This window comes from Oncorhynchus kisutch, unplaced genomic scaffold (genome assembly GCF_002021735.2).
Source record: "Oncorhynchus kisutch isolate 150728-3 unplaced genomic scaffold, Okis_V2 Okis06b-Okis10b_hom, whole genome shotgun sequence".
Lineage (NCBI taxonomy): Eukaryota > Metazoa > Chordata > Actinopteri > Salmoniformes > Salmonidae > Oncorhynchus > Oncorhynchus kisutch.
The window spans coordinates 603,476-619,220 of NW_022261983.1; the positions used below are offsets into that span (position 1 = coordinate 603,476).

The window sequence follows — 15,745 nt, forward strand, 5'->3', positions numbered from 1 at the left end:
CAGGGGCAGACTCCAACACTCAGACATCATTTACAGATAGCCAGGGGTACACTCCAACACTCAGACATCATTTACAGATAGCCAGGGGTACACTCCAACACTCAGACATTATTTACAGATAGCCAGGGGTACACTCCAGCACTCAGACATTATTTACAGATAGCCAGGGGTACACTCCAACACTCAGACATCATTTACAGATAGCCAGGGGTACACTCCAACACTCAGACATCATTTACAGATAGCCAGGGGCAGACTCCAACACTCAGAAATAATTTACAGATAGCCAGGGGTACACTCCAACACTCAGACATCACTTACAGTTAGCCAGGGGCAGACTCCAACACTCAGACATCATTTACAGATAGCCAGGGGCAGACTCCAACACTCAGACATCATTTACAGATAGCCAGGGGTACACTCCAACACTCAGACATTATTTACAGATAGCCAGGGGCAGACTCCAACACTCAGACATTATTTACAGATAGCCAGGGGTACACTCCAACACTCAGACATCATTTACAGATAGCCAGGGGCAGACTCCAACACTAAGACATTATTTACAGATAGCCAGGGGCAGACTCCAACACTCAGACATCATTTACAGATAGCCAGGGGTACACTCCAACACTCAGACATTATTTACAGATAGCCAGGGGCAGACTCCAACACTCAGACATTATTTACAGATAGCCAGGGGTACACTCCAACACTCAGACATCATTTACAGATAGCCAGGGGCAGACTCCAACACTAAGACATTATTTACAGATAGCCAGGGGCAGACTCCAACACTCAGACATTATTTACAGATAGCCAGGGGTACACTCCAACACTCAGACATTATTTACAGATAGCCAGGGGCAGACTCCAACACTCAGACATCATTTACAGATAGCCAGGGGTACACTCCAACACTCAGACATTATTTACAGATAGCCAGGGGCAGACTCCAACACTCAGACATTATTTACAGATAGCCAGGGGTACACTCCAACACTCAGACATCATTTACAGATAGCCAGGGGCAGACTCCAACACTAAGACATTATTTACAGATAGCCAGGGGCAGACTCCAACACTCAGACATTATTTACAGATAGCCAGGGGTACACTCCAACACTCAGACATTATTTACAGATAGCCAGGGGCACACTCCAACACTCAGACATTATTTACAGATAGCCAGGGGCAGACTCCAACACTCAGACATCATTTACAGATAGCCAGGGGTACACTCCAACACTCAGACATCATTTACAGATAGCCAGGGGTACACTCCAACACTCAGACATTATTTACAGATAGCCAGGGGTACACTCCAGCACTCAGACATTATTTACAGATAGCCAGGGGTACACTCCAACACTCAGACATCATTTACAGATAGCCAGGGGTACACTCCAACACTCAGACATTATTTACAGATAGCCAGGGGTACACTCCAGCACTCAGACATTATTTACAGATAGCCAGGGGTACACTCCAACACTCAGACATCATTTACAGATAGCCAGGGGTACACTCCAACACTCAGACATCATTTACAGATAGCCAGGGGCAGACTCCAACACTCAGAAATAATTTACAGATAGCCAGGGGTACACTCCAACACTCAGACATCACTTACAGATAGCCAGGGGCAGACTCCAACACTCAGACATCATTTACAGATAGCCAGGGGCAGACTCCAACACTCAGACATCATTTACAGATAGCCAGGGGTACACTCCAACACTCAGACATCATTTACAGATATCCAGGGGTACACTCCAACACTCAGACATTATTTACAGATAGCCAGGGGTACACTCCAGCACTCAGACATTATTTACAGATAGCCAGGGGCAGACTCCAACACTCAGAAATAATTTACAGATAGCCAGGGGTACACTCCAACACTCAGACATCACTTACAGATAGCCAGGGGTACACTCCAACACTCAGACATCATTTACAGATAGCCAGGGGCAGACTCCAACACTCAGACATTATTTACAGATAGCCAGGGGTACACTCCAACACTCAGACATCACTTACAGATAGCCAGGGGTACACTCCAACACTCAGACATTATTTACAGATAGCCAGGGGCAGACTCCAACACTCAGACATCATTTACAGATAGCCAGGGGTACACTCCAACACTCAGACATTATTTACAGATAGCCAGGGGCAGACTCCAACACTCAGACATCATTTACAGATAGCCAGGTGCACACTCCAACACTCAGACATCATTTACAGATAGCCAGGGGTACACTCCAACACTCAGACATCATTTACAGATAGCCAGGGTCACACTCCAACACATTATTTACAGATAGCCAGGGGTACACTCCAACACTCAGACATTATTTACAGATAGCCAGGGGTACACTCCAACACTCAGACATCATTTACAGATAGCCAGGGGCAGACTCCAACACTCAGACATTATTTACAGATAGCCAGGGGTACACTCCAACACTCAGACATTATTTACAGATAGCCAGGGGTACACTCCAACACTCAGACATCATTTACAGATAGCCAGGGGTACACTCCAACACTCAGACATCATTTACAGATAGCCAGGGGCACACTCCAACACTCAGACATTATTTACAGATAGCCAGGGGCAGACTCCAACACTCAGACATCATTTACAGATAGCCAGGGGTACACTCCAACACTCAGACATCACTTACAGATAGCCAGGGGTACACTCCAACACTCAGACATCATTTACAGATAGCAAGGGGTACACTCCAACACTCAGACATCATTTACAGATAGCCAGGGGCACACTCCAACACTCAGACATTATTTACAGATAGCCAGGGGCAGACTCCAACACATTATTTACAAAGAAAGCATGTGTGTTTAGTGAGTCTGCCAGATCAGAGGCCGTAGGGATGACCAGGGATGTTCTCTTGATAAGTTTGTGAATTGGACCGTTTTCCTGTCCTGCTAATCATTCAGGTAACAGGTACTTTTGAGTGTCACGGAAAATGTATGGAGTAAAAAGGACATATTTTCTTTAGGATTGTAGTGAAGTAAAAGTGAATGTTGTCAAAAATATGAATCGTAAAGTAGATACCCCTAAAACTACTTAAGTAGTACCTTAAAGTATTTGTACTTTACACCACTGGTGACTTATGTAGTGGCTGATATAGTGAACATTGCATTACATGTGCTGAGCGTTTGTTACGAAATTAACAACAACCGTCTGCACACACGCACAGACACACCACGTAACATAGAGAATCTGAAAGGCTGCATGTGTGTGTGTGTCCTCTCCTGCTGTGTATAGCATGGCCCTGCTTGGAAAGGCTCAGTCAAACCGCCTTGTTTCAACACACAGGAGCCAAGGCCCCCGGCTGTAGCTCACTATGAATAAGAAATGAAGCAGAACGTTGTCAGGTTCTAAAGTATCCACTATGAATGTTAGATGAGCCAGTATCTGTAAGGATTGTGTCCATGCCCATCTCTGGATGTGCATTTTTATTTTAAATGGGCTGCGTGTGTGTGTGTGTGTGTGTGTGTGTGTGTGTGTGTGTGTGTGTGTGTGTGTGTGTGTGTGTGTGTGTGTGTGTGTGTGTGTGTGTGTGTGTTTCAGTGTCCTTGTATGTGTTTGAGGGAGCTAACTTCATCACACATCAAAATTATTAGCCCACACATCACTGAGCGACACATGTTCACACACATCTCCCCAAGCCCTCTCGACCACTCACATCGCAGTGTAATGAAGAACACACCAATAGCAAAGGAGATTATAGGACCCCCCCCCCCCCCCCCCCCCCCCGCACCAAATAACAGCGTTTGACTACCTCTCTAACCAGTAGTGTGCAGATAGTGGATATCAGTGGTATAGTCCCAGTCCTCAATATGTTCCTGTGTTTTAAACGGGGCCTTGAGAAAGTCTACACTTCCCTTGGGTTTCTTCACATTTTATTCTGTTACAAAGTGGGATTCAAATGGATTCAATTGTCGTTTTTTGTTAACGATCTACACAAAATACTCTGTCGTGTCAAAGTGGAAGATCATTTTTTTTAAAGCTTAATGAAAAATAAAACACTAATATATCTTGATTAGATAAGTATTCAACCCCCTGAATCAATACATATTAGAATCACCTTTGGCAGCTGTGAGTCTTTCTGGGTAAGTCTCTAAGAGCTTTGCACACCTGGATTGTGAAATATTTGCCCATTATTCATTTCTAAATTCTTCAAGCTCTGTCATGGTGACATCACCAGGCGGTAAATGAGTTTCTAGACCAACAAACCTCTCTGCCAATAACAGCTATTTTCAGTGTTTCCCTCCCTACTCCCAGACAGACAGTCCGAGCGAAATTCTCTCTTAAGAAATTGTCCTTTACTAAGAAGCTATTTTTGTTTCTTTTTGACCATTTTAATTGAAAATAATCAATTGTTACCCAGAAATGATTTGACAATGAGATAAAAACATCTGTATTGGACCTTTAATGCATAACTAGGACACAAAGACATACAGTACATGCATACGCACACACACACACACACACACACACACACACACACACACACACACACACACACACACACACACACACACACACACACACACAGTCAGTGACAGATGCAATAATGTCCCAGTCACTCTGTTAATTGATAATCATTAACAAGTTAATTAAAATAGTGTTTTGATCGAAGGTTGATGTTTTCATTGTTGTCCCATCTGCTAGTTGCGACAGAAAATAATCACAACCAATCAAGCCACTGTCACTGGGCGGAACATTACACCCACAGCAGTGGTTTGGGCTAGGGTCGTTTTATTTTCAGAACACAAAAACGTGTGTGTGTGTGTGTTATTTTTTCTTTATCAACAGGTGTTTTCATCAGTTTCAAGAGTATGTGCTTCCTCATTTCATATAAATCTGACAAATTACCTCTCTCTCTCTCTCTCTCTCTCTCTCTCTCTGTCTCTCTGTCTCTCTCTCTCTCTCTGTCTCTCTCTGTCTCTCTCTCTCTCCCTCTCTCTCTCTCTCTCTCTCTCTCTCTCTCTCTCTCTCTCTGTCTCTCTGTCTCTCTCTGTCTCTCTCTCTCTGTCTCTCTCTCTCTCTCCCCCTCTCTCTCTCTCTCTCTCTCTCTCTCTCTCTCTCTCTCTCTCTCTGTCTCTCACTCTCTCTGTCTCTCTGTCTCTCTGTCTCTCTGTCTCTCTCTCTCTCTCCCTCTCTCTCTCTCTCTCTCTCTCTCTCTCTCTCTCTCTCTCTCTCTCTCTCTCTCTCCCTCTCTCTCTCTCTCTGTCAGGCGTTCGATGCGTTCATCTACATCTTCTTTGCGTTGGAGATGGTGGTGAAGATGGTGGCGCTGGGAATCTTCGGGAGACGCTGTTACCTTGGCGACACCTGGAACAGACTAGACTTCTTCATCGTCATGTCTGGGTTAGATCACTCTTCTTCCTTTCCTTCTTCCTTTCCTTCCTGTGAAGAGTGTAGGTGGGAGCTAGGTGAATACTACTGAATCATAGATAGTACTGTACATGCTCTGCAGATGTAGGGCTTCAACCAGCAGCCATGTGTTTATGAGAAAGTGCACTACCACACTGTGTCATAAAGCTGCAGACCTCTTGGCAGATGCTGCAGTAGACTGGATGCAGAGATGCAGAGGACCTTTTAGACTCACATCTGTAGTTTAGCTTCTTCTGTTGTTTCCCCTTCACACGTTTCTGCTGTCAAAGCCAGGCTGTGTTAAAACTAGGGTTTGATGTCGAACTGGTAAATGTCTGGTTTGATGTTGTTGAAATCAGAGTTCAAGTAGATGGGTGCACAGACACACTGACACATGCACGTACGCACACACACACACAAGCAAGCACACACACACATACACACCACAACAACTCTCTCATATGCACACACACACACAAACACACACACACACACACACACCACAGCAACTCATACATAGTCCCCTGCCCTCACCAACATGAAAACAGACCCCATTTCAAACCTTTAAACCTCTCTCTGAGAACAGGTTTGAAATCCTTGAAGTCATTAGAGATAATAGTGGGGAGTCTGAGTGTCTGGAGCCTCTTCTGTGCTGTTGTCTGTTCTGTGCTGCAGGGCTCAGCTCACATGGAGTGTTGCTGTTGTGTTGTGATGCCTTACATAACAAGATGCTTCTGTCTGCTTTGAGCCACATGACATGCCAGGTGTTGGCGTATCTCTCTGTCTGTCTCTCTTTCTCTCTCCCTCCTGCTCTTTCCTTCTCTCTCTCTTTCACTTTCACTTTCTCTCTCTCTTTCTCCCTTCCTCTCTCTTTCTAGCTCTATAAAATCCTTATTAAAATAGTGTGTGTTTGTTAGGGATGGTTAAGTTAGTCCATTGGGTAAAGAGCTCATTATAAATGCATAAGCTCAGCCTGTTCTGACAGCAGCCTCATCAACCTTTACAGCGGTCACCTATCATTTCCATCAATGATAGTGCCTTTTTTTCTCCACACACATTTTTCTCCGCACACATCTTTCTCCGCACACGTTTTTCTCCGCACACATCTTTCTCCGCACACATTTTTCTCCGCACACATTTTTCTCCACACACGTTTTCCTTCCAAACTTCTAAACTGTTTCATCTGTCCACAGAATATTTTGCCAGTAGCGTTGTAGCACATCCAGGTGCACTTTTGCAAACTTCAGATGTGCAGCAATGTTTTTTTTGAACAGCAGTGGCTTCTTCCGTGGTGCCCCTCCCATGAACACCATTGTTGTTTAGTGTTTTACGCATCGTAGACTCGTCAGAGATGTTAGTATGATCCAGAGATTTCTGTACGTTTTTAGCTGACACTCCAGGATTCTTCTTAACCTCATTTAACATTCTGCACTGTGCTCTTGCAGTCATCTTTGCAGGACGGCCACTCCTAGGGAGAGTAGCAACAGTGATGAACTTTCTCCATTTATAGACAATTTGTCTTACAATGGACTGATGAACATCAAGGAATTTAGAGATACTTTTGTATCCTTGCACAACATTATGCAAGTCAACAAATCTTAATCGTAGGTCTTCTGAGATCTCTTTTGTTCGAGGCATGGTTCACATCAGGCAATGCTTCTTGTGAATAGCAAACAAAATGTTGTGAGTGTTTTTTAAAGGGCAAGGCAGCTCTAACCAACATCTCCAATCTCGTCTCATTGATTTGACTCTAGGTTAAGGGACTCCTGACTCCAATTAGCTTTTGAGAAAGTCATTAAACTAGGGGTTCACATACTTTTTCCAACCTACACTGTGAATGTTTCGATTATGTATTCAATATAGATAATATAGATAATTTGTGTGTTATTAGTTTAAGCACACTATGTCTGTCCATTGTTGTGACTTAGTGTAACGTCTGAGTCCAACTCACACTTCCAAACACTTAGATCCCCGGAATGCAGCCCACTTTCCAGCTCACTTTCTAGATCCCAATCACCGGAATTCTAATCACCTGTTCACACACCTGCATGTCATCATCCCACACTATTTAGTTCAGTTCCTGGCACCCCATCACTGTGAGGTATTGTTTGTTTTGAGACACCTTTTCGGAGCTCTGTTTTTTTCCCCGTCCTTCTCTCCTCCCGTGTATGATAGTTTTGCCTGCCCCACTCACGACACCTTTTGCTTATTCCCTGCCTGTACTGTTTTCCATTTTTGGACTACCGTGTATGACCTTCTGCCTGCCCCTGGACCCAGCTTCCTGCCTCCTCCTATGGTCCCTTTCATTAAACACCTGCTGCGCTCTGCGCTTGAAACCAGATCTGTCTCCCTCGTGTTCATTACACTTAGATGAAGATCAGATCAAATTTTGATTACCAATTTATGCAAAAATCCAGGTATTTCCAAAGGGTTCACATACTTTTTCTTGCCACTGTATATACTATATACCTTTTACGGACACAGTATATTTTACAATAGTTATCTTTTGATTGTTTTTAGTCCCACCCTTCAGCCCCACTCAACCCCTCCCATCTATCTCTGAACAACATCCAGTTTTGACTTCTATTTGCCATATTTTTCAATTGTGCTGTGATGTTTCACAAAAGTTCTGAACCTTTCTATTCTGATAGATTCTACAGATTGTAAATGAAACAACATTTTTTTGCTAGAAGTATTATATTATTATTATATTGACTGACTAAAATGTTTGAAATCACCTAGTTAGCTCCTGGGAAATGTTACAATTCTTCAGCCATTCCTGAACCTGCGACCAAAAACAAGCTACATATGGACAGTACCAAAACAAATAATCTAATGATTCTGTCTCTTCACAGCAAAATCTGCAGAGCTGGGATGGTTGTATCCCCCATATGACATTCTATTCTATTGGTTCCAAGAATGTGTATATTAATTTACATTGAAATCCAGTGTTGTTTTGTGTATCAGTTCATAAACCATGTACCATGGAATCAATACATCTCTTCCCAACTATTTTACAATCTTTATGACACACCGGTCTGTCAATTCTTTGGTCTTTAATAATGAAACTGGTATAATTTTGGTCTTTAATGCAGAGCTGACAGAGAAGTTCCTTACTTTCTTCCCCTTCCACTTGCCTCTTCCATTTTTCAGGTAATGCTGCAATTAGTCGGTTGTAATTTTGAGTAGAGCAGACGTTTCCATATATTCTTTTTTACAAAGATTATACCTTTTTTTATATATAAAAACATATTGTTTTTATCAATTATCATATTTGAGTTTTACCATAATATTTGTTGTAATATTTGTTCTGTCTTTTCTTGTGGATTAAACTGAAATTACAACCACATTTCTATGGCTTGTTTTAAAAATAACAATATTTTGGAGATTTAATTTTCAAATAAGAGGTTGTAATCTGAGTAAAGGGAAACATGTCATTCTTGAACATGGGTGGAGACATTCTAATCTGCTAGAGAAGCAGTTTGGATTTAAGTATAACTTTTGTATGACTGAAGCCTTTAGTGAGAGGCCTAATCTTTCACATTTAGTCATTTCTGCCTCCCAATTCATATTTATTATATAAATAGTCTGTTTCATTTATCTCTCTCTCCTATTTATTGTTCTTTCTTCCCACATCATTTCCCCTTTTCTCAATGTTATTACTACCCCTCTTTATTACTACCCCTCTTTATTACTACCCCTCTCTCTACCTCTATCACTCTCCCTCTTTCTCAATGTTATTACTACCCCTCTTTATTACTACCCCTCTTTATTACTACCCCTCTTTATTACTACCCCTCTCTCTACCTCTATCACTCCCTCTTTCTCAATGTTATTACTACCCCTCTCTCTACCTCTATCACTCTCCCTCTTTCTCAATGTTATTACTACCCCTCTCTCTACCGCTATCACTCTCCCTCTTTCTCAATGTTATTACTACCCCTCTCTCTACCTCTATCACTCTCCCTCTTTCTCAATGTTATTACTACCTCTCTCTCTCTCTCTCTCTCTCTCTCTTTGTTCCTCTCTTTCTCCCCCCCCTCTATCTCTCTTTGTTCCTCTCTCTCTCTCTCTCTCTCTCTCTCTCTTTGTTCCTCTCTTTCTCCCCTCTCTCTCTCTCTCTCTCTCTTTGTTCCTCTCTTTCTCTCCCTCTCTCTCTCTCTTTGTTCCTCTCTTTCTCTCCCTCTCTCTCTCTCTCTCTCTCTCTTTGTTCCTCTCTTTCACATACTCTTTCAATGGTCTGCAGTATTGGAGAAATGTTGATGTTATACTATGCTGTTCCAGTCACACACTCTGGCCCTTCTCCCTTGATGCATCTCTCTCATGAACCTCACTCTCCTTTTCCCCGGGGACCCCTTCCCTTTTTCCCATAATCCTTTCTGGTCCAGTACAGCTGTGGCCCAATATTCCACAGGGCTAGACTACATCTCAGATTTGTCTATTTGCACTCACATGCTTTATTTTCTACTGGAGTAGGGAGGAATGTACTGATTGACAGACAGACAGACCAATCGATGGATAAATATTTAGGTTTGATTGATACCATCAGATTAAAGGTGTTATAGTTATATAGAAATCCCATTTTGTCTGTGTCCCCTCTGCTTGCCTCTCTGCTTGGCTTTGTGTTCAGTGTGTGTGCTGTTCTTTCCTGCTGATCCTGCTGTTTGCTGTGCTATGGAGAATAGAGTTGAGCTGAGCTATCGCCGAGTACAGACCAGGATTACAGCTCACACTGCGCGCATGCACACACACAGACACACACATACACACACTCACACACACACACAGGCGTGCCAGCGTCTCACACAAACTCACACAGGCACACACACACACACACATTTACTCACAAACCCATATACCCACACACCCATATACCCCACATACCCATATACACACACAACCATATACATATACACCCATATACCCACACAACCATATACATATACACCCATATACCCACACACCCATATACACACACAACCATATACATATACACCCATATACCCACACACCCGGTATATACCCACACACCCGGTGTCAGTTCTCTCCCAATCCTGCTGTTCTCTCCCAAACCACTAGGGTAGCCTAGTGGTTAGAGCGTTGGACTAGTAACCAAAAGGTTCCATGTTCAAGTCCCTGAGCTGACAAGGTACAAATCTGTCGTTCTGCCCCTGAACAGGCAGTTAACCCATTGTTCCTAGGCTGTCATTGAAAATAAGAATTTGTTCTTAACTGACTTTCCTAGTTAAATAAAGGTAAAAAGAAATATATATATAGATTTTTTTTAAATCCTACTGCTGTGGATTGCCACTTCCCAAGGAGAGAGTACAGAGTACAGCACAGAGGAAGCATACTGGAAATAATACTGACACACACACTCGCTAGGCCCTCGCCCCTCGCCCCTAGCCCCTAGCCCCTCGTCCCTAGCCCCTCGCCCCTAGTCCCTAGCCCCTCGCCCCTAGCCCCTCGCCCCTAGCCCCTCGCCCCTAGCCCCTCGCCCCTAGCCCCTCGCCCCTCGCCCCTAGCCTGCGTCATCCATTGGAAACCCAGGATACATAAAAGGCTAAGAGATGAAGGGATGGAGCCAAAAAAAGGAGTGTTAAAAAAGAGAGAACAATTAGATAGAGGAGGCCTGTGGCGGCTAATTACTCTGACAAACACACAGCCTGATTGATGTGTACGGGAGCAGCTGCAGCCACACACAGAGGAACACACACCTCGCAGTCACACACACACACCTCTCTTTCCACACTACAGGTGGCTGGTGGCACCTAATTGGAGAAGACGGGCTCATAGTAATGGCTGGAACGGAATAAATGGAATGGTATCAAACACATCAAACACGGGTTGTGTTCCATTATTATGAGTCGTCCTCCCCTCACCAACCTCCTGTGGCACACACACCTTTCCTCTCCACATACACCCTCGCTCGTTGTTCTCCTTTTTTACATAGGTCCTCAATCTTCATCCCTCATCCCGCCTTCCCCTCTGGTCCTCCTTCTTCCTGACGTGTTGTGTTCTCCTACCTTCCCCTCTGGTCCTCCTTCTTCCTGACGTGTTGTGTTCTCCTACCTTCACCTCTGGTCCTCCTTCTTCCTGACGTCTTGTGTTCTCCTACCTTCACCTCTGGTCCTCCTTCCTGACGTGTTGTGTTCTCCTACCTTCACCTCTGGTCCTCCTTCTTCCTGACGTCTTGTGTTCTCCTACCTTCCCCTCTGGTCCTCCTTCTTCCTGATGTGTTGTGTTCTCCTACCTTCACCTCTGGTCCTCCTTCTTCCTGACGTGTTGTGTTCTCCTACCTTCACCTCTGGTCCTCCTTCTTCCTGACGTGTTGTGTTCTCCTACCTTCCCCTCTGGTCCTCCTTCTTCCTGACGTCTTGTGTTCTCCTACCTTCCCCTCTGGTCCTCCTTCTTCCTGACGTCTTGTGTTCTCCTACCTTCACCTCTGGTCCTCCTTCTTCCTGACGTGTTGTGTTCTCCTACCTTCACCTCTGGTCCTCCTTCTTCCTGACGTGTTGTGTTCTCCTACCTTCACCTCTGGTCCTCCTTCTTCCTGACGTGTTGTGTTCTCCTACCTTCACCTCTGGTCCTCCTTCTTCCTGACATGTTGTGTTCTCCTACCTTCACCTCTGGTCCTCCTTCTTCCTGACGTGTTGTGTTCTCCTACCTTCACCTCTGGTCCTCCTTCTTCCTGACGTGTTGTGTTCTCCTACCTTCACCTCTGGTCCTCCTTCTTCCTGACGTGTTGTGTTCTCCTACCTTCACCTCTGGTCCTCCTTCTTCCTGACGTGTTGTGTTCTCCTACCTTCACCTCTGGTCCTCCTTCTTCCTGACGTGTTGTGTTCTCCTACCTTCACCTCTGGTCCTCCTTCTTCCTGACGTGTTGTGTTCTCCTACCTTCACCTCTGGTCCTCCTTCTTCCTGACGTGTTGTGTTCTCCTACCTTCACCTCTGGTCCTCCTTCTTCCTGACGTGTTGTGTTCTCCTACCTTCACCTCTGCTCTTCCACAACTCCCTTCTTTTCTCTCTCTCTTTCTATTTCCTCTGTTCCCCTCTCTCTTCATCTTTCCTCTCTTCCTCCCCCAGTTATTTCTAATTCAATTAGTAGAGCACTGAGCCATTAAGACATCAACAAGGGAGGTCTGGCGGGTTTGTAAAGTTAGAAAGGAAGTTTGTGTTTGTGTGTTTCAGTACGCACATGTGCTTATGTACACTTCTCTGTGTGTACTCTCTTGCATGTGTGTATTTGTTATTTCTGCGATTCCGTCACGCCCCCAATATCCCAGAGGCACTCCACCCATCGTCTCTTTCCAGAACTTTGCTATTCTCATTAAATGTCTGTGTAAAATGTTTGCCAGTGCTTTAATGTCAGAGCGCGTCGGGGGTGACGGCAGGGCTATGTTTCCCTTCACAAGTCCTCCTCTGTTACGGTGACATTTCAATTGGCAGCTTGACATTTTTAGCTGGTCCTCCATCGGAACTGAAATGAGATGGCTTTGGACGTGCGAGGCGAGGAACAACCACACTGGCTCCCAGGGATGGCTTGTCTCTAGGCTAGATGGGTTCAATTCAGACTGTGCGTGGGCGTGGTGTAGTATTTAGTAGTATTTATGTGGCAATATGCAGCTACTGTTTAATTATATGGAAATGTTGATCTGTGGCAATATCCAGCTACTGTTTAATTATATGGAAATGTTGATCTGTGGCAATATCCAGCTACTGTTTAATTATATGGAAATGTTGATCTGTGGCAATATCCAGCTACTGTTTAATTATATGGAAATGTTGATCTGTGGCAATATCCAGCTACTGTTTAATTATATGGAAATGTTGATCTGTGGCAGTATGCAGCTACTGTTTAATTATATGGAAATGTTGATCTGTGGCAATATCCAGCTACTGTTTAATTATATGGAAATGTTGATCTGTGGCAGTATGCAGCTACTGTTTAATTATATGGAAATGTTGATCTGTGGCAGTATGCAGCTACTGTTTAATTATATGGAAATGTTGATCTGTGGCAGTATGCAGCTACTGTTTAATTATATGGAAATGTTGATCTGTGGCAGTATGCAGCTACTGTTTAATTATATGGAAATGTTGATCTGTGGCAGTATGCAGCTACTGTTTAATTATATGGAAATGTTGATCTGTGGCAGTATGCAGCTACTGTTTAATTATATGGAAATGTTGATCTGTGGCAGTATGCAGCTACTGTTTAATTATATGGAAATGTTGATCTGTGGCAGTAAGCAGCTACTGTTTAATTATATGGAAATGTTGATCTGTGGCAGTATGCAGCTACTGTTTAATTATATGGAAATGTTGATCTTCGTCTGAAGAGGAGTAAGGATCGGACCAACATGAGGCGTGGTAAGTGTTCATGACGATTTGAATAAGAAAAGCACTGAACACTATGAAATGCAAAAACAAGAAACGAATACGTGAAATAACCAAACCGAAACAGTTCCGTGTGGCAACAAACACCCACCAACCAACAGTGAAACCCAGGCTACCTAAACTAACGACACCTGCCTCTGATTGTGAGCCATACTAGGCCAAAACAGAAACCAAACATAGAAAAACAAACATAGACTGCCCACCCAACTCACGCCCTGACCATACTAAATAAATACAAAACAAAGGAAATAAAGGTCAGAACGTGACACTGTCTCCCTCACTCACTCTATCCTCTATCTCTCCATCATCTCTCACTCTATCCTCTATCTCTCCATCATCTCTCACTCTATCCTCTATCTCTCCGTCATCTCTCTCTATCCTCTCTCTCCATCATCTCTCACTCTATCCTCTATCTCTCCATCATCTCTCACTCTATCCTCTATCTCTCCGTCATCTCTCTCTATCCTCTCTCTCCATCATCTCTCTCTATCCTCTATCTCTCCATCGTCTCTCACTCTATCCTCTCTCTCACCATTACTCACTCAGTCTTCTCTATCATCATCTCTCACAATATCCTCTCTCATCATCCCTCATTCTATCCTCTCTCTCGCTCCATCTCTCACTCATTCAGTCCTCTCTCTCTCATCTCTCTCACTCAGTTCTCTATTGCTATCATCACATATCACTCTATCCTCTCCATTTCTCACTCTCTATCCTCTTTCTCTCTATCTCTCGCAATATCCTCTCTCTCTCTCCATCAACTCTCACTCTATCCTCTCTCACTCCATCACCTCTCACTCCATCTTAGGTGTCTGTGTGTATCTGTGTGTGTAAGCCTTCTACTCTGCCTCTCAAATATTATCCACATCCCCTCATCACTGTTAAGGCTGTTACATAACTCCACTGATGAGAAACACAACAGACAGAATACAAAAGAAGCATATCAGAAGCATTGTAACAGTAGCATCCTTCAGATAGTGAGACTTTATTGCTTGTAATCAGCTCCAGACTGAGTGTGTGTTCTGAGAGGAAGAGGAGAGATCAGCTTACTGCCTGACTGGCTGACTGACTGGCTGGCTGGCTGACTGACTGAGTGATTGACTAGCTGGCTGGCGGACTGGATGACTGACTAACTGCCTGACTGGCTGACTGGCTGACTGGCTGGCTGGCTGGCTGACTGAGTGATTGACTGCCTGACTGGCTGACTGACTGACTGATTGACTGGCTGGCGGACTGGATGACTGACTGACTGACTGGCTGACTAACTGGCTGACTAACTAGCTGACTGGCTGACTGCATGGAGAGATCATAGGGAGTTTTACTGGTGCTTGTCTATACAAAACACACTTCAACTCACTGACTCGTATTTTATTCAAGCTATTCAAGACTCGTGATTATGCATGGGTGACTGTTCTCACAGACTTAAACACAACATTCTAAGCCTGGTGTGTGTGTGTGTGTGTGTGTGTGTGTGTGTGTGTGTGTGTGTGTGTGTGTGTGTGTGTGTGTGTGTGTGTGTGTGTGTGTGTGTGTGTGTGTGTGTGTGTGTGTGTGTGTGTGTGTGTGTGTGTGTGTGGAAAACGATTATGCCATCGCTCAAAGATGAAATTGACATAATGGGGATTGTCAAGCAGAACATGTTCTCCTCAGACACTATTCTTGGAGCTTGGAGGAGAAGTCATTCCACCCTCTCTCTCTCCACAGCCAGGTCCCCCGTGATACAAGTCAGTATTCAACGTCCATCCCTGTCTGAAGACACGTCAGGAGATGACGTGGAAACTCCGATTGCAAGGTTGAATCCAACAATAGGAAGTCTTTTTAGATTTTGGTTTTAAGCCTATCCCAAACCTTGACCCTTACCTTAACCATTTGGAGTTAATGCCTAACCTTACGATTTCAGAGTTAAAGCCTAAACTTAACCCTAAACTTAAG

At 44.0% G+C, this 15,745-nt stretch overlaps 1 protein-coding gene across 1 annotated transcript in view; it reads left to right on the forward strand.

The window, feature by feature from the left end:
- LOC109884752 (voltage-dependent T-type calcium channel subunit alpha-1I-like) overlaps positions 1–15,745 on the forward strand; it is a 287,147-nt gene that overhangs the window by 112,303 nt on the left and 159,099 nt on the right. Inside the window, 1 exon segment of the mRNA XM_031813726.1 lies at positions 5,274–5,407. Coding sequence (XP_031669586.1) covers positions 5,274–5,407 — 134 coding nt within the window.